This window comes from Mycosarcoma maydis, chromosome 8, assembly GCF_000328475.2.
Source record: "Mycosarcoma maydis chromosome 8, whole genome shotgun sequence".
In the NCBI taxonomy this organism is placed as follows: Eukaryota; Fungi; Basidiomycota; class Ustilaginomycetes; order Ustilaginales; genus Mycosarcoma; species Mycosarcoma maydis.
The window spans coordinates 414,135-433,558 of NC_026485.1; the positions used below are offsets into that span (position 1 = coordinate 414,135).

At 54.6% G+C, this 19,424-nt stretch overlaps 3 protein-coding genes across 3 annotated transcripts; all 3 read left to right on the top strand.

Moving 5' to 3' along the window:
* Positions 1-842: 842 nt before the first annotated feature.
* On the top strand, positions 843-8,336 carry UMAG_03262 (separase; the record flags this gene model as incomplete). The annotated part of the gene is made up of 1 exon (XM_011391376.1): positions 843-8,336. The coding sequence occupies one exon, from the start codon at positions 843-845 to the stop codon at positions 8,334-8,336; it is 7,494 nt and encodes a 2,497-aa protein (XP_011389678.1).
* A 1,093-nt stretch (positions 8,337-9,429) lies between these two features.
* UMAG_03263 (putative nucleotide excision repair protein) lies at positions 9,430-12,594 on the top strand (the record flags this gene model as incomplete). Its single annotated transcript, XM_011391377.1, has 1 exon — positions 9,430-12,594. One exon carries the CDS (start codon positions 9,430-9,432, stop codon positions 12,592-12,594), a length of 3,165 nt encoding a protein of 1,054 aa, XP_011389679.1.
* Positions 12,595-13,949: 1,355 nt separating this feature from the next.
* Positions 13,950-18,332, top strand: UMAG_03264 (putative xanthine dehydrogenase; the record flags this gene model as incomplete). Its single annotated transcript, XM_011391378.1, has 1 exon — positions 13,950-18,332. One exon carries the CDS (start codon positions 13,950-13,952, stop codon positions 18,330-18,332), a length of 4,383 nt encoding a protein of 1,460 aa, XP_011389680.1.
* Positions 18,333-19,424: the final 1,092 nt, after the last annotated feature.

Below are 19,424 nucleotides of genomic sequence, written 5' to 3' on the forward strand. Positions count from 1 at the left end.
TTGATACCACTTTTGACAGTTGTCACTTAGATGCTGAAATCGGGCACAGAGGGGCCGATTTCGAGCAGGGCGGCGGGCTTGGCCGTACAAGGAAGAACTCTCCTCTAGGGAGCGCGCATGGCAAGGCGAAAAGCTTGGTGAAGGCCTAGTACGCCGAAGCAGTCTCTTTCGTGTTATCTCTTATGGACGTCGACGCGAATGGATGGTGAATGGTTGAGAGGGAAGCAGGCATGGAGCAACAAGGGTGGAGCCAACTGCCACGATCCGTTGGAGGCGGCTCTTGGATGCCAGAAAAGTGAATCACGAATCGTGAATCGTGAATGTCGGAGTGCACTTTGACACCAACACACACGCACAAGACAGTTGCTGTAACTCGTGCTACTTTATCCGCCGCCGCCGCCGCCGCCGCATCCGCTGGTGCTGGTACTCACGACTGGTGCTTGAGCTTGAACCCTGGCAAGGTTTCTGTCACATACAAAACCCCAATCGTGAATCGTGAAATCGTGAATCGTGAATACGCGCCGCCAATTCACGATTCGTGCTTGCACCTCACGCCTTCACGGCTGCAGCGAGCGACTCGAGCGTGAGCCGAGTTACGCCGTGTGCCAAGTGTTAGATTGTTAGACTGTGTAAATCACGTGAGTCAACACGGTGAGTCCGCGTAAGGTCGTTTTGCCAAAATCTTGCAGTGTGGAGAGTTGACTGTGTGTACAGCGTTTTGTGTGTCTTTTTGAGAGGATTCACGATTTACATGTCTCTCTTCTATTCTCTCGTCTTGTTCCCTCACCTCTTGTACATCCTTTCACCTCTTCTTGCTTTCTTCTTCAAGGCGCAGCATTAACATGCCAGGAAAGGTTGCTACGATTCCTGCTGCTGCTAGCACGCGCAGTGCATCCATCACTGGCGCCGCTGCCAAGCCGGTCGCGCGGACTCGGAGCACTGCTGGCGCTTCCATCTCGTCGAAAGCAACGTCGTCTGTAACAAGTAAGGCTGCTTCCACCCCATCTAGTACTCATTTACCTGCCTCGGAAAAGCCAAGAGCAAGGACGATAGCAACACTTTCAGTGACATCATCGAGTGGCTCCACCTCTTCCACTTCTTCGTCTACTTCTACTTCACGAACAGCCTCCACCGCCACTTCGACTACCTCAACGCGTGTGTCAGCCCAAAAAAGCAAGGTATCTGCAACAGCTTCCCGACCCACAGCTGCACCGGCTTCTATACCCTTCTCTTCTTCTGCCAAAACGGCTCGCAGCAGAGCACCAGCGACACAGACCACATCAAAATCAGCACCATCAGCGTCTAGGAAGACCGACACAATCGTCGACAAGACATGGACGGAAGCACAAGTGCTCGAAGCACTTGCTGCACCTAAATCCTTTCCGATGGCTTTGCCATACTATGTGCTTCTCCAGCTCGGCACAACTGCTCAGAATCTTCACCTCGACCCAGAACTTGGCACCTGCTATACCTTCGCCACCGCCCCTGCAAAGCTTGCTCCTACACGTCGCGTCTACTTTGCCAAGCAGCTCGTCAACGCTGGCCTTTCTTTCTTGGCTCATCTCACAACATCGAGCTGGTCCGCCGCCGCCAATGAAGCATCTGAACACGTTTCACATGTGCACGCTGCCATCAATACTTTTCGGATTGCTTCACGCTTCCTTCTGCTGCCGCGGGAGGATACCTCTTCAGACACCATGGCCAAGCAAAAGGAGCTTGAGGTCGAAACCGTTATCTTGCGTACTTGTACCAAGCTCAAAACTATCGGGTTCGCAAATATTGCTCATGCCGACTCCGAATACCTCGGACGAATCGCTGCTGCTTCCATCGATGACGCAGCCACCGACTCGAATGCAACGCCACACACCATGCTGCTACCGTCGTTTCAAACTCCTTCATCAGCACGTATCGCCTTTCTCATCGATCTGCAAAGTAGTAGTGCAGCTCATGCTCTCGAATCAGCCGACCTTGCTGCACTAGACTCGATCTTGTCCGATCTCAATCACGAGAATGGACCTCTCGCCTGGCAGCTCTACGCCCGTCGCAACGGCGGCGGAGAGGTACGAGTCTTGGATCGAGCCGCATTTGCGATAGAACGCGCCATCTCGAAAGCGTTACAGCGCCTTGATGCTCCCAATAGCCAAGAGCACCTTCCTCTTCGTACGCTCGCCCTTCAGCTGCTCGTCCAAGTGAGCGATCTCGACTTGAGCGCCTTTTGGGAACGAGTCGCGCGCACAGGTGGCGCCGCTCTCAAGACAGCGCAAAAAAACGGAGAGGACATGGTGGCTGTATACCACGCGGTGCAAGACACGTTCGAGACGGTCATCGCTACCGCCACCAATGTAGCAGAGAATTCGGAGTCCAAGTCCAAACTGCAATGTGATGGCTTCCAGCGCTTCTGCGAGTACTGGCTCAGCTTTGCAAGGAAAGCTGGAAGCTCGGTGGGGGTCGAGCGTGCTACTGCCGCCATGTCAGGTGTAGAGTCCTCGACACGGTCGGACCTTATCCAATCACCTGACGCCATGGCTGATGCGACTTCATTCAGCGCTGAGCAGACTTCAACAATTGAGTCTGCAAGTCTACCCAAGTTGAGCGACAAGGAGGTCGCCAAGATCTGCGCTATCCTCACAGGAAGCGTGTTGGCACTCGACAAAGTACTTGCCGGGAGCTCAGAGGCAGATACGCAGGCCAAACTTGACAATGCAGCTAGAATACTGGAAAAGCAAGTGGCAGCTTGGCCTGTATCCAGTCCTTTGTCGTCGCAGCTTAAGCTTTATCGCGTTCTCGACCAGCTCTATCGTCGCAGCTGTAGCAAGCTCAGCAACCAAGGCTGCGATAGCAGAGGTCAGCCCAAACCAGACGCGACTGGCTCTGCCGACGTCGACAGGCTCGCCCGTGCCTGCTTGCAGCTCTTACATAGCCTTTACCAACGTACAGAGACACCTGCGTCGACGTCCGACCTTGCCAGTCTTGCACCCAGCTCAACCCCGATCCGAACTGCTGCTCTTCCAACGAGAGATGCCTGTCTCACTGATATTGTCTATGGCTACCGGGTGCTGGCCAACAAACTCTTCAATAACATTTCTCGTAGCGCCCGCGATGAGGCGCTCAACGAAATGAGCACGTGCCGCACTTTATTGCAACAGGATTTGGCCGAGTCGCTTCCCAAAAAGCTCGTCTCGGAACAGCTCCGACTCCTATCCACCAGCTTCTACAATCCAGCAGGCATTCTCTACAACTCGTCCAACTACGTCGAGGCGGCTGTCTTCCTTCAACTCGCTGTCGATTGTGATGTTAAGTCTCTACAGCTTCTTCGGGAGTCTGATACTCAGCTGCCTGCGCCAGAAGAGGATGAGCTTGAGATTGCACTGGCTCAACGACAAGAAGCCCTCAACAAAAAGCTCGAGTATACAGCAGTAGCCTACCGTTTCGCAGGTAGCAAGTTGGAATCATTGCAAACCTATCGCAAATTGCTCTTTGCGCATGCTTGTGCTGCAAATCAGTCGCTGATTCGTAACGTAGCCGATGGCAGCGTTGACCAAGCATTCAAGTCACCAGACTGCAAAGGTCTGGCCAACTCAATCAAGGCGATTGTCGACCTTTCGGTTCATGAGCTCGGTTTTGATATGGATTTATGCGATAAGAGTCACAGCCTTGCCAATTGGTTGCTTGGAAGCACTCAGCTCGAGTCCAGCGTAAAAGGTGCCATTCTCGAGCAAGCTGTCAGTCTCTTAGAGGCCCGCTCTCATCTCTCGATCGCCGTCCGGGCAATTAATAACCTCCATCGAGCGCTACTAGAGGTCTACAGTGCATCAAGCTTCCCGCTCCGTCGTGCGAGAACGTTGGCACGGAGACTTGAGACGGACGTCTCGTCTCATGCTCTTCTGCTCTCAGAGGATGACGTTACTCAGCTGGAAGAGGATGCTCTTGCTTGCCTCGATGGTCCAGTACTCGTCAATGATGAAAGACTCGCGCGTTTCCAGCCCCAGTACCGCTGCTCGGTGCTACTCTCGACCGCATTACACGCCCGCTTACGCAAGCCCTTCAATGATCCGCAAACCGTCGCTGCGAAGGTAGAATCAGCTTGCAAGGGTCTCTCCTCGGCATTGACCGTCCAATCCAAGATCGCACAGCCCGCGACTGTACTAGCCTCTCGCAGCTCACCGAACAATGCACCCGTGACAACAGTGATGACACCACGGACCAGGAATGCACCTCGCAAGGCAATAGCGCCGTCAGGCAAGACTGCAACGACACGAAAGGCTCTCACACAGTGTTCTGCTCCGTCGCAGCCTACTGGAACACCTATTGCTAACGTGACGACACCACCCTCGAAATTTGGCAAACCCGCCTTTGACGCGACTGCGTCGGTTCTTCCCTGCCAAACGCTAAAATCCAAGACGACAGCTGGAGCCCACACGATCGACCGTTTGCAATACTTCTGTCAGTCTTTGCTTGTCTTCCACGAGGCGTTCTCCGCGCTGGCCTTGTCTCGCTGCAGCGTGCAGATCCTCAAACTTGTACGGCAAGCCACACGTCATGGTGCTGAAATCGCGCCAGGTCTTGAAGAGACTTTCTGCCGTGCATCGATCGAACTTTCTCAGGTGTACTTGGCTCTTGGGAAGGTTTCTCGTGCCGAGTCTGCGCTTCAATGCGCTACCGGCGTGCTTTCTAGGAATGCATCACCCCGATCCGCTCCCGACAAGCTGCTGCTGGTCTCGCAGGATGTGCGATTCCGCTGCCTGATGGCACATTCAGAGCTGCTCTCTCACGACCGAGACCTTGTTGGAGCTCAAGCACGCTTCGTCGAAGGTATCAAGCATGTCAAGGAACTGATCAAAGGTGACAAGCCTGCTTCTAGCTCGATCGACCGTCTCTGTCAGCGCGAGCGGCAGGCGATCGCTTTCTCGGCATGCGCACACGTGCAATTGGCGCGTGGAGATTTGGCAGCTAGCATCGAAGCCACCACTCTTGCCTTACGCCAGCTGATCCGACTGTCCAGCAATCTATCTCACATCGCCAGTAAGACGCAGACGTCGGAAGGTGATCAAACGCAAGTGGTGCTGTCCGAACAACTCGCACCATCCAGCGACGCCGTCATGGATGAGCAGAATGATCAGCGCATGAAGCAAGGACAGCAGCACCAGCAAGAGCAACAGCTTCCTCAATTCTGCAGTGCCGTCTTCTCGAGTCTTTTCTGGCGATGCTGTGGTCGATTACTCGACAGCTACATGCGACTCAGTCGGTTGCACAGCATTCGAGGCTCGGCCGTTGACGCAGAGGCTATCGCCGGGGAAGGCATTGACTTTGCCACATCGCTCCGATTCGCTTTGCCTCTTGCACGAGCTCTCGTCCAACGAGGTGAGCTCCGTCTGCTGCTCAATCGAACCGAACAAGGTCAGGAGGACTTGTCGCGCTGCCTCGACCTTCTACAGAACACACGGATCCCAGAAGTAATGTCGCTATCTTACGTCCAGGGTGACTGCCTCATGCGAATCGAGCAACTTGGCGAGGCTCTCCGCTCGTACACGTCGGGTGAAGCGACATTGCAGTCTCTCAGCTCGGCTTTTGCCGAAGCCGAACACGTTATGCCTTCGCCCAGAGCACCCACGCATCATCGCCGGAGGTCGAGCCTCTGTTCGTCCGCCGCACAGATGCGTGCAAGACTCAGCAGCAGCGGCAAGGGCATCGACTTGGTGCTGCCTGAGGTGCAATCAAAACTTTTGCAGAGGCAGGCCTGGATTTTGCATCTCATGGGCGAGTCGGAAAGGAGCGAAGAGGCGGTAGAAAAGGCAACCTTGATCTGGGATGGCATTGCTACCGTCGATACCCGGGTAGAACAATTTGTCCTCGAGGGCAGGATCGCTCTGCGAAAAGCGCTTGAGCATCTCAAGAACGACCACTTCTTCAGCATGCTGCCAGAAGCAGCCATTTCGATTCCCATGGTGCCGTCGGTCAGCGTGCGAACACTCGTCGGAGCGACCAGGTCGCACCAAACCATCTCTGAGGACACGGTCAGAATGGCGCTCGAGATGCTGACGCCAGCTGACTCGGCTTTCCGAGAGGCACTGTCTCTGGGCTTGCTGTCCTCGCACTCGCTTGTGCTTCGCGAAGCTTTTGCCAGTTTGGCGCAAGTCTACACAACGCAAGCAGCATTAGGTCGAAATGTCAAGACGGCCGCTAACGCTGCTGCTGCTCTGCTCGACTGGGCTTCGAGCATCGGTGTACGTCGCAACCTCTTGCTGGCTATCTCTTCCAAACTGCGCGGCCCCAAAGCTGCTCTGGACGACGGGGAATGGCCTAGCACTGCCTTTGGTGAAGTACGACACAATTCGATTGTCTCACATACTCAGCGTGGGCACAGTGTTGAAGAACAGGAGTCAGACGAAGAGGAGGCGCTGCCGACTAGACTGGCCAAGCTGTCGTTGAACAAGTCCACTCGGACTTTGCCCGCGACTCCAGCTACGCAATACAATTCGCTGTCGGCATTCTGGCAGTCGGTACGAATGCGTCATCAGCAAGCGCTGCACGAGTCGGATACTACCAAGCATCTGCTTCCCCGCAATTGGACCGTTATCTCGATCTCGGTGCGTAGCACGGATGTTCAGAATCTCGTTCTGACTCGACAAGAAGGTGGTGGAGGACTCGATGGTTGCACTGCCAAAGAGGCGGTGCTGTACAGCCTGCCGATGAATCGCCGCAGTCAGAGGGATGGAACGGAAGAGGAGGAGGAACAGCTGACTCTGGAGGCTGCGCAGGAGAAGCTTGTCGAGATTGTGCGTCTTAGCAACGACGGCATCCACGGCGTAAAGGACGTTCAGAGCATGGATGCCAGAAGGCGGTGGTGGACCGAACGACACCGACTCGACGACGAGTTGCGCGACCTGCTTCAGATGATTCAAGATATATGGCTTGGCGGGTTTAAGGGCGTCTTCTCTGAGCCCGCGTCTGATGTGCGTGCCATCGCTACGCTACGAGCGCGGTTCGAGAAGATCATTAGACGCGCCTGCTTTCCGACCGCTAACAAGCGGCCCGCCAAACTCAAGCTCGACGATGCCGTCTTCGAATGCTTCGCAGGCCTTCCTGCGGACTGTACGAACGAAGATCTGGAGGATCTGGTGCACTACGTCATGGACGCGCTGCAGTTTAGCGGATTTCAGGTAGCCGTCGATGAAATTGATCTGGACGAGACGGCAATGGACCTTCGCGGCGCTCTGGAAGAGTTCAACGGAAAAAAGGCACAGACCTCTCCCAACAAGACGAACATGGCCTACGTGGCAGTCGACGAAGAGGACGAGATGCAAGACCACCACATGTTTTTGGTGCTCGACAAGGACACGACGGTGTTCCCATGGGAGTCGATGCCCATCCTGCGCAATCGGGCGGTGAGCCGCATCCCCTCGATGGCGTTCCTGCAAGATCGGATTGCGATGGCCAAGGTATTTTGCCAAAACTCTGGTGTCAGCCAAGACGATGACGATGACGAGATGGGCGAGCTCGAGCTGAGTCCTCTGCAGAAGGGCAAGCCAGGTGCTAGATCCCGATCGCGGTCGCCGATAAAGGCTTTGCGACCAGCCAAAGTATCGACACTTGGCGGCAGCAGGACAAGTGCAACGCAAGCTGCGGATCACACTATGGCAGCCGCTGCCAACTCGGCTTGGCAGATCGCTCTTCGCAACGGCAAGCTGTTCAGCCTGTCGAAGCGCAAGACATTCTACCTGCTCAATCCGGGAGGTGATCTGGTGCAGAGTCAGGAGCGTTTCGAGCCGTGGCTTCAGGGGCGTAATGCCAGCCATGGATGGAAGGGCATCGTTGGGCGTCATCCCATCGTGGATGAGCTCCCGGACGCACTCTCTTCGTCCGACCTGGTGCTCTACTTTGGCCACGGGGGAGCCGAGCAATTTATTAGACAGTCGAAAGTGCGCGAGCTGCAACGATGCGCTGTGACTATGCTGTGGGGCTGCTCGTCGGCGATGCTGCACGACAATGGCGAATTTGACGGCACGGGTACGCCGCTCAACTACATGTGCGCCGGCGCTCCTGCTATGGTGGGAAACCTGTGGGATATGACGGATCGCGAGCTCGACTCGATCTGCGAGGGAGTGTTTGGCAGACTTGGACTCATGGAGGCGCGAGAACGAGCCCCAGTGAAGCCAGCGGCTCGCAACATCAAATTGGACAGTCGTGGACATTTACAAGCAAGTCGAGCGCCGATCGACATGTCACTGGCACGGGCTGTCGCCGAGAGCCGTAATGACTGTCGATTGCCGTATCTTACGGGAGCTGCTACGGTCGTGTATGGCGTCCCTGTTTACTGGCGTGACAGCGATCTGTAACCATCACCATACCTTACACTACATGACAACGATCAGCAAACAGGACGTGTTGCTCTAACAAGGCTCTGTGATGCCGATGCGCTCGAGCGAGTAATGAGTAGCATTGATGGAGAATCGGGACAGGCTGCCTTCGTTGGGTGAAGTCAACGTCGAGAGAAAGTGTCGTATGTGGACGCTGCTTATATTATACATGATCTGGTCAATAGCGATAGCGTTGATTTCTACAGTACAGTACAGTACAGTACAGTACAGTCACGAGTAACACAGAAGAAACGCGCGAGAAAAAAAATGTGGAAAAGACCAAACTCACCAAAACGTTGGCGACGCGTAAAGTGAAAATAGACAATTATATTCGGTACCAAAAAGGGAGGCTCAGGAAAGGCAGAGATAACATTCGTGATTCACGATTCGTGATTATCTCTTTTTGCCCGGCTCTACGCGAGATTCGTGATTGCGGAGGAGGACATGTATAGCTGCATGCAGGCATTCGTGATTGAGAGGATACGATTGTGCAGTGCAGTTGCGTGGGCTTGAGGCTCAGTTTCTGACAAATGCAACACTCACAACTGAGACGGCTATTCAAAATTCAATCGTGATTCGTGATTCGTGATTCGTGATTCGTCTGTAGTCTGTGTCTCAAAGCCGGTGGCGAAACTTTTGGCTGAGTCGGTCAACCAACACTTTCAGCTCGAGACTTTTTCCTTCTCACCTTCCAGCACCTCTTGCCACTCCTTCCATTTGCCTCACCCACTCTCTATCGAAGCTGTTGTCAACAAGACTGTCTCTCAGTCTCGACGTGAAGCTGTCCTTTCCTGTCTTTCATTTCGGCGCGAGTGTCTCACTTGCTCTGTTTCACCTTCCCAAAGACACTAGTCTGAGCCGCCATTCCCCCCTGTATGTTTGGTCGTTGACGGGTTGAGCAGCGCTGCCACTCTGCGCTTCCTTCAGTTCAAGTGCTCTTCCGTCAAAACTTTTCTTCTCATCTGGTCCTTTGTAGACAGTCAACCGCATTGTCCTTCATCACCCTCCTTTTTGCCTCCTCTACATCCTCATCGTAGCCGGCTTCCCGCTGGCCACTGATATAGGCTGCGCCATGCCTCCTCGCCGCTCTACTCGTCAGTCGGTGTCCGCCACTCCGAAGGTGGATGAGGTGATTGTCATCTCATCTGAAGATGAGAAGGTGGTAGTCGCAACACCAGAGTCTCCCGTCCTCATCTCGTCTATCCAACGCAGGGCTGCAAGCTCACGTGCTGCTTCAGCCATCAGCTCTTTAGGTACCGCACCATCTTCGCGCACCAACTCCACTTATGCTTCTGGCAGCCACACTCCTGACACCTCGACCGCAGGCGATGATGACAAACAGGACGGTACCAAGAATGACACCGCACCCGACGAGTCTAAGCCTGGTTCACGCACCTCTACTCTCCGTGCTCGTCGGACAAGTAGATCTGCTTCTATCAAGACGCAAACCAAGACCAATACATCACCTGCTCCCATAACTCCTGCAAGTGACTCACGAAAGCGCAGAGCTCCAAGGGCGTCGGCTCCAACTCCTTCCAAAACTCGCAAGGTAGATGTCGACGATAAGTCTCTACTCAAACGAGCATCGGCGCGGGTTCAGGCTGCGTCCAATATGGTAACAAAAGGTTGGAGTAAAGAAGATCAAGATGAGGGCCTTCTCGTCACCGAGCCAGGACCATCAACTCCATCTTCAGCACTTGACAGAGTAGAAGCCGGCGGCAGCACCTCTCGAAGCAAGGGCAAGAAGAAAGCCAAAGCCAAGGCCGAACCTAGACCGGAATCCATCATCGCAGAGGAGAGCGTTGATGACTTTGCAACTTCCCGTTCCCGTCGTCCGCCTCGCCGTAGCGCGGCCCTAGCCGTCAAAGCGTCCAAGTCATTTTTTGACAGTTACGCAGATGACCAGCTGTATCTCGACGAGGAGGCAGAAAGTGAAGGCAAGTACAATGAGGACCGTTCCTCCTTCAACAGTCTCAGCAGCGACGATGAGCCCCTGTGTTCTAAGAAAAAGTGGCCTGTTGAGACGGGAAGAAATTTCGCCACTGCTGAGGCTGGCCCGAGCAACTTGGCTACTCTTGAGAAGAGCGACTTTAACGCGGATACCGCCACAACGGACGACGACGCAGATTTCCATCCTCGCACCGGCAACAACTTTTACGCCGAAGAGGTAGAGTACGAGACAGCCAAACAGCGCAGTGCTCGCTTGCGCAGCGAAAAGCACCAGGCACGTCTCAAGAAGAGGGATGCTCGTACGCAGTACGACAAAAACTTTGTCGCACTCGTAAAGCACCATCGTCAGCTCGAAAATGTGTGGAAGGACCTGGAAAGGACTGTCGCTGTTATCACGCCCGAAGAAGCCGAGCAGCCTCCCGGCCTCAACATCAAGCTACTTCCATTCCAGCGCGAAGGTCTGAACTGGATGACGCGACAGGAGCAGGCCACCTGGAAGGGAGGCATGCTTGCCGACGAGATGGGCATGGGAAAGACCATCCAGATGATCAGCCTCATGCTCTCGGACCGCAAGAAGCCGTGTCTCGTCGTCGCGCCTACGGTCGCCATCATGCAGTGGCGCAACGAGATCGAGCAGTATACCGAGCCCAAGCTCAAGGTGCTCATGTGGCACGGTGCCAACCGCACGCAAGACTTGAAGGAGCTCAAAGCGGCCGACGTCGTCCTTACCAGCTACGCTGTGCTCGAGAGCAGCTTTCGCAAGCAAGAATCGGGTTTCCGTCGCAAGAACGAGATTCTCAAGGAAAGGTCGGCGCTGCATGCCGTCCACTGGCGCCGCATCATACTTGACGAGGCGCACAACATCAAGGAACGCTCCACCAACACAGCTAAAGGCGCGTTTGCATTGCAGGGCGACTTCCGATGGTGTCTCAGCGGTACTCCGCTGCAAAATCGTGTCGGCGAGCTGTACTCGATGATCCGCTTTCTTGGCGGCGATCCGTTTGCCTATTACTTTTGCAAAAAGTGCACTTGCAAATCGTTGCACTGGTCGTTCAGCGATAAGCGAAGCTGTGACTCGTGCGGTCATACGCCCATGCACCATACGTGCTTCTGGAACAACGAGATCCTCAAGCCCATCCAACGCAGTGGTGCTCAGCATGGTGAGGGTCGTGACGCCTTCCAACGGTTGCGCATTTTGCTCGAGCGAATGATGCTCAGACGAACCAAGCTGGAGCGTGCCGATGACATGGGTTTGCCTCCACGCACTATCGAGGTGCGACGCGACCTTTTCAACGAAGAAGAAGAAGACCTCTACACGTCGTTGTACACGGACACGACACGCAAGTTTAGCACCTACCTTGACCAGGGCACCGTCCTCAACAATTACTCCAACATTTTCACGCTGCTGACGCGCATGAGGCAGCTGGCCAACCACCCGGATCTGGTGCTGCGATCCAAGACAGGACTTGCCTCGAAGCTATTGGGCGAGGACCAGAGCGAGATCCACGTCTGCCGAATATGCACCGATGAGGCCGAGGATGCCATCATGTCGCGATGCAAGCATATCTTCTGTCGCGAGTGTGTGCGACAGTACCTCGACTCGGAGCTTGTGCCCGGCATGGTGCCCGACTGCCCATACTGCCACGCCACGCTGTCGATCGATTTGGAAGCTGAGGCGTTGGAACCGCCGCAGAGCTCGATCCGCATGAATGACAGTGGTCGTCAAGGCATCTTGTCGCGTCTGGACATGGACAAGTGGCGATCGAGCACCAAGATCGAGGCGCTAGTCGAGGAGCTGACGCAATTACGAAGCGACGACAAGACGATCAAATCGCTCGTGTTTTCGCAGTTTGTCAACTTTCTGGACCTGATCGCGTTCCGTCTTCAGCGCGCGGGCTTCCAAATCTGCCGATTGGAGGGCAACATGTCGCCCGAGGCGCGCAACCGCACGATCAAGCACTTTATGGAGAACCCGGGTGTGACGGTGTTTTTGGTGTCGCTCAAGGCAGGGGGTGTAGCGCTCAACTTGACCGAGGCATCGCGTGTTTACCTGATGGACCCGTGGTGGAACCCGTCGGTGGAGGTGCAGGCGATGGACCGCATCCACCGTCTTGGTCAACATCGACCGATCATTGTGAAGCGCATGGTGATTGAGAACAGCATCGAGTCGCGAATCATTGAGCTGCAGAACAAGAAGAGCGCAATGATCGAGGCAGCGATTGGCAAGGATGATGGTGCGATGGGTCGACTGAGCGTGTCTGACCTGCGTTTCCTATTCACGCTCTAGTCGAAAAGGATTCGTGATTGGTTGTGTAGTCACGGGTTGCCTTGTTTTATGTAGACATTCATCTGTGTGACACTCACGAATAAACCGCAATCGTGAATGCTATCGGTCTCATGTTCTGCGCTGTCCTGAGTGCATGTTTGCTTCCTGGCTGGGAATTTCATGTCATACGGGTTTCCGACAGGCTCAATCACGAATACTAACTTAGGTCACAGTCACAGTTACTTATATTGAGAGTCACGAGTGCCGATGGGCTGCGATACGTTGTTGCTGGCCAAGAAAAAGAAAAGCTCGCTCGGCCTTCTCCGAAAAATGCAGCATGCGCGGTGCGTGGTCACGGGTGGAAATTGGATGTGTCAATTCGAACGTCGCACGTCGAGCTTGCTAAAGCTGGCCGGCTGATTGGGCACAGTAAATCGATGATTACAACGATACAAAAAAGGGCAACATCGGCCACTGAAGCGCGAACCCCACGCTTATTGACGATTGCCCATACTCGTGACTGATAGCTTGCTAGCTTGCTGGCTTGCCTTGGCATTCACAACTGTTCATCTCGACTTTCGCTGGGTAATGCGAATTCAAGAGTTCGATGAGATTGCTGACAGGAGTTTGGAGAATCGAAAGTGAACCAAAACAGTTGTGAGTCGCAGGCGTAAGCAGGAGAGCTGGTAGAGAAGGGAGCTACAGATCGACTAGCGAGTCGTGATTTCGGACTTGGCCGAGCTGCCGGAATTTGCGTGTTGAGCGTGAGTTAACGTTATTTGCCTAGGCGACTCCAGGTCGCGCGCCTTATTTGGCAGTAATATAGCCTCAGAGAGATAAGCTGGACAGCCGTGAGCAGCGAGGCACAGGCACGACCGTGAGTCGTGCGTTGCGGTACGGGGTGGCAAGATTAATAACGCAAACGGTATACTTAACTTATCGGCTCGTGGCTCGCACAGATACGACGAGTCTGCGTGTGCAAGCTGCTTAGTGAATGTGGTTTGGGTAGTCGCGAGTGAATCACGATGGATTCATGGTATATATTCGTGATTGCTTTCCAACCACGCAAGATAGACAGCTTGGATAGCAACCTTATCTAGTCCTCTCCGCCTTGCCTTGCCTTGCCCTGCCCTGACCGTTCTTTGGCATGCACGACTGCTTATCCTGATCGCTCTGTCTGCTTTCCTTCATATCTAGCCCTTCATCTCCTCATCCATCAACCCTTCCTTCGAAGCTGCATTCCGACAAACCAGTCATCGCTCAATCCCTGCCACTACCTCTTTCCTTCTTCGTGTTTATGGACAGCTTGCACTCCTAAAACACGACAAAACCCTCCAACGATTCTCCTGACCATCGCATCTAATCATCACGCCAAGATGCCAGTACCCGCACCAACGACTACGGTCGTTGATGGCTTCAAACTGCCTAGCCAATTCACCCAAACCGCCTCCAAACTCGTCTTCACCGTCAACAACATCCGCTTCCAGCTTTCCCCAGCCAAAGGTGATGATCTTGACCTTACGCTCCTCGAATTCATTAGAAGCAAAGGCTTCACCGGAACCAAACTCGGATGCGGTGAAGGCGGCTGTGGTGCCTGTACTGTCGTTGTTGGCAAGTACGACACCCATCTTGCCACCTCGTCATCTTCCTCGTCCTCCAAAGCTCCATACAGATACAAGTCGGTCAATGCATGCTTGCTCCCACTCGTCGCAGTGCATGGCTGCCACGTCCTCACAGTAGAAGGCATCGGCTCGTCGTCCAACCCTCATCCGATCCAAGAGCGCATCGGAAAGCTGTTTGGCTCGCAATGCGGTTTCTGCACTCCTGGTATCGTCATGTCGCTCTATGCTACCGTTCGAAACGGCTATGGCCACCTTACCGAACAAGACATCGAGCATTCACTCGATGGCTGTCTCTGCCGCTGCACAGGTTATCGTCCCATTCTTGATGCTGCCAAGTCCTTTGCTACCGTCAAAAGCACCAAAATCGGCTCGAGCTCCTCCTCAAGCAACGTCTACAGCGATGACTCGGACGACGCAGAGCCTACAACGCCTCCCGAGGCCGATCTCATCACAAGAACACCCTGTGCCAAGGGCGCCGACTGCTGCATGGTCAACGGCAAGTCCAAAGGCTGCACACCCAGCACAACTTCCACTGCCCCAGGCATCTCCACCACCGCACATGCGATTCAGAAGGTGCTTGACCCTACCCAATTCAAACCCTACGATGCGGCCTCCGAGCTCATCTTCCCTTCCTACCTCGCCAAGGACACGTTTGACTCGCAAGACCTCGTCTTTATCGAGCAGCCCCCACAGTTGGACGATCTCGAGAGCGAGAGTGAGAGCGAGACCGTTGCAGCAAAATCCGACTCGACACGACAGGTATGGCTTCGACCGGGCTCTCTCCAATCGCTCATTGACTGCATGAAGCTCTACGGTCTCGATGCTGGCGGAAAAATTCGCAGTGGTAACACCGAAACTGGTATCGAGGTCAAGTTCAAGCATCTCAAGTACAGTGTCTCGATCTTTGTCTCGGACCACATCAAGGACCTTGCCTTCTATCGCTCGGATGAGCGTGGTATCACCGTCGGCGCTAATCTGAGTCTGACCGACCTCGTCCGCCAGCTCAAGGCCGAACGTCCCTCCTCAGCCTATGCTCAGCAGGTCAAGCGTTCCATCCTCGACAACCTCGCCTACTTTGCCTCGAACCAGATCCGAAATGTGGCAACCCTGGCGGGTAACATTGCCACGGCGTCACCCATCTCAGATCTCAACCCTGTCTGGGTGGCTACCGGTGCCGAGCTCTTCTATGTCGACACTACTTCGTCTCAAGAGAAGAGCGTCAACATGCGCAGTTTCTTTCTGGGCTACCGCAAGACTGCTTTGCCTGCAGGCGCCGTCATCACCAAGCTCTTTGTTCCTTGGTCCGATGACGCTGGCAGCGTGGTTCAGGCCTTCAAGCAGTCGAAGCGCAAGGATGATGACATTGCCATCGTCAATGCCTGTCTTCGAGTCTCTGTTCGCGAGGACAAAATTATTGATGCGACACTGGCATTTGGCGGTATGGGCCCAACTACCATGCAGAGTGTAGAAGTGCAAAGGTTTCTGCAGGGCAGGCAGTTTAGCGCCCCAGAGACCCTAGCCGAAGCATTGCAGATTTTGGCAAAGCAGGACTTCCCACTTTCGTATGGTGTGCCTGGTGGCATGCCCATTTTCCGCAAGACGCTTGCACTCGGTTTCCTGACCCGCTTCTGGGGTCTTGCGGCGCCTCGTCTCGGTCTGCCGAAGCTGGCAACGGCTCTCGAGTTGCTGCCGGACCTCGAGGAGCTTGCGACCAGCACTGTAGAACGACCTACCACTACTGGACAGCAAGATCTCGAGAACGTCGCCATCAAACAGCCTGTCGGCGACTCGATTCCACATCTCTCGGCCATGAAGCAGGTGACGGGTGAAGCCGTCTACATTGACGATCTGCCTCCCGTCGCCAACGAGCTTCATGCCGGCTTTGTCCTGTCTCAGCGTGCCCATGCCGTACTGAAGAAGGTTGATGCGAGCGAGGCGCTTCAGATGCCCGGTGTCGTCGACTTTATCACCTACAAGGACATTCCCGAAGGTGGTAGCAACATCTGGAACCCGCCGTCCATGGATGAGACGTTCTTTGCCGAAGATAAAGTCTACACTGTGGGTCAGATTATCGGTCTCATTGTCGCCGATACCAAACGCCATGCCCAAGCTGCAGCACACAAGGTCAAGATCGAGTACCAAGACTTGCCGCACATCTTGACGATCGAAGAGGCGATTGCGGCCGGAAGCTTCTTCAAGCCTCGTCCCGTCATCCATCACGGAGACTCTTCGGAAGAAAGCTGGTCGCAGTACGATCATGTACTCGAAGGCGAGACACGTATGGGAGGCCAAGAGCATTTCTACCTCGAGACGAACGCATGTCTGGTGATTCCAGGCAAAGAAGATTCCGAGATCGAGGTGATTTCTTCGACGCAGAACCCCTCGGAGACGCAAATCTTTTGCGCCTCGATTCTGGGTATCCCGAACAACCGTGTGGTGACGCGTGTCAAGCGAATGGGTGGAGGCTTTGGTGGAAAGGAATCGCGTACGATCGCATTTGCAGCACCGCTCACGTTGGCAGCCAAGAAACTCGGACGTCCCGTGCGTGTTATGCTGGACCGTGACGAAGACATGCTCACCACCGGTCAGCGACATCCTTTCCTGTGCAAGTGGAAACTCGGCTTCAACTCTTCCGGAAAGCTCGAGCGTCTGGACGCCAAGGTGTACAACAATGGTGGCTGGAGTCAAGACCTTTCGCAGGCAGTGCTCGAGCGTGCCATGTTCCACATCGACAACTGCTACAACATCCCTCATATCCACGTCGAGGGATTCATCTGCAAGACCAACACCATGTCCAATACGGCGTTTAGAGGATTTGGTGGTCCTCAAGGCATGTTTTTCACCGAAGACTTTGTCAGCAAAGCGGCAGCGGTGATTGGGATGCGACCCGAGACAATGCGCGAAATGAATCTGTACAAGGAGAACGACAAGACGCACTTCCGGCAAAAGCTGATCGATTGGAACGTGCCCACGCTTTGGGAACAGTTGAAATCGTCTGGTGACTTGGAGGCGAGGAGTAGAGCGGTGGACGAGTTCAACTCGACGCACCGATACAAGAAGAGAGGTATTGCTATGATCCCGACCAAGTTCGGTATTTCATTCACCGCGATTTTCCTGAATCAGGCGTACGGTGTGGTGCACGTGTATCATCACGATGGCAGTGTCCTCTTTTCTCACGGTGGAACCGAGATGGGTCAAGGCTTGCATACTAAGATGGCGCAGGTGGTGGCTACGGAGCTCGAGATTCCCGTCTCAATGGTACATCTGACCGAGACCAACACGTCACAGGCGTCCAACACGTCGGCTACCGCTGCATCGGCTTCGTCTGATCTCAACGGAATGGCGCTCAAGGATGCGTGTGTGCAGATTAACGAGTCCATCGCTCCATTCCGCGCGGATGCTGCTGCCAAAGGCTTGGCAGGCGTGGAGGCGTGGAAGGATGCTATTCACGCCGCCTACTTTAATCGCGTACAGCTGTCTGCGATTGGTCATTACCGCACACCGGGAATCGGGTACAATTGGACCAACGGCACAGGTACGCCGTTCTACTACTTTACTCAGGGCGTGGCGATCTCGGAGGTGGAATTGGACACGATCACGGGCGATCACCGTATCGTGCGTGCGGACGTCCACATGGATATTGGTCGATCGATCAACCCTTCGATCGACGTGGGTCAGATCGAAGGGGCTTTCACGCAAGGATTTGGTCTCTTCACAATGGAGGAAACGCTGTATTTGAACAACGGACAGCTTGCGACGCGTGGGCCGGGTAACTACAAGATCCCGGCGTTCCTGGATACGCCTACGGACATGCGCGTGTCGTTCCTCAAGGTCCAAGATGCGAATGACGCCAAGGTGGCCAAGCATAATAAGCACCTAGGTACAATTCAGAGTAGTAAGGGCATCGGCGAACCACCGTTGTTCTTGGGCAGCTCGGTGTTCTTTGCGCTGCGTCATGCGATTGGAGCGGCTAGAGCGCAGTATGGTGGAGATGGAAGCAAGGATGGTTTCCATCTGGTGGCACCCGCGACGGCTGAGAGGATCAGGGTTGCGATCAACGATCCTCTTGTCAGGTTGGCGCACGAGTCTACGCCGAGGACGGATGCGGAAAAGCCGTTCTTCGTCAGCATTTCATAGGTGTTTCTTTGTACAGTATGTAGGTTTGACATGCAGCAGTCGTGAGTGGTTGGTCGATTATCATGACGAGCTTGGCGCTGTGGTGGTCGAGCTGAGTATGGTCGAGCTGGGGTTTTGGTGAGTGAGCTACTCGGGCAGAGCGGCGACTGGTTGGCGCAGCTGGTATGCATAGGCTGGACTCGTCTGGTTGAGTCTGAGTGAGGGCGGAATGCTGGCGTTAGGAGATCATGTCAGTATGATGCAGATACGCATCGAGAGAGCAGGCAGCTTGACGCTCTGGTATGTAGTTGGCGTCGCAGTTACGAGTCTTGCAGGTGCAGATGGGGTCGTGCTTGTCGCTTGTCGCTTGTCGCTTGTCGCTTGTCGCTTGTCGCGTGGTGCACTCGCTTAGGGTTGTTACGTCTGCTGACGTCTATCGGGTTATGGAGGATCACAGACGGTTCGGCGCATCATAGCGATGAGTGCCACCGTGCGGTTTGACGTGCACAGAAACGCGCACGCGTCACTGTTCCGTGGCTACTCGGTATGTAGTGCATAGCGGATGTGCACTCTCGAGTGGATCTGCGTCGACGAATGGTGAATGTCAGAATGAGCATGTCTGCAACGTGCCACTCCACATGGCGAACTCGTCGATTGCACGCCGTGCGGTCGATCTCGAGTGCGTCAACATGCGTTCTGGTTTGAAAGTGTGACACGCCGGCTCAGCTGAACGTGGCTGTTGAGTCGGGCATGTGCCACTCGTGTCAGCCAAGTGCTGTTTTTAAGCATCCAGAGTGATGCATGACGGTAATGATTGATGCGAGATGTAGAGTTACAAAAAGAGCAAGTGTTGCCAAGCACACGATCGACCGAGTCGCGTCACCGATGTGTGAGAGCCGCAGCGCAAAGTGCTGGCGCAGACGACTGTTGCGGGATGTACAGGCTTGTGATGGGCGGCAGCGTGGGTCTTTCAGCTGAAGCTGTTGAAGACGCACAACAAGGTGATGTGGAGCACATTTGGGCAAATTCAGGTACCGAGCCTTGCTCAGCGCTGCTCTGATGCCTCTTGACCGAGCGAACCGAGCGAGCCGAGCCGAGCACTGCATCGCTCGA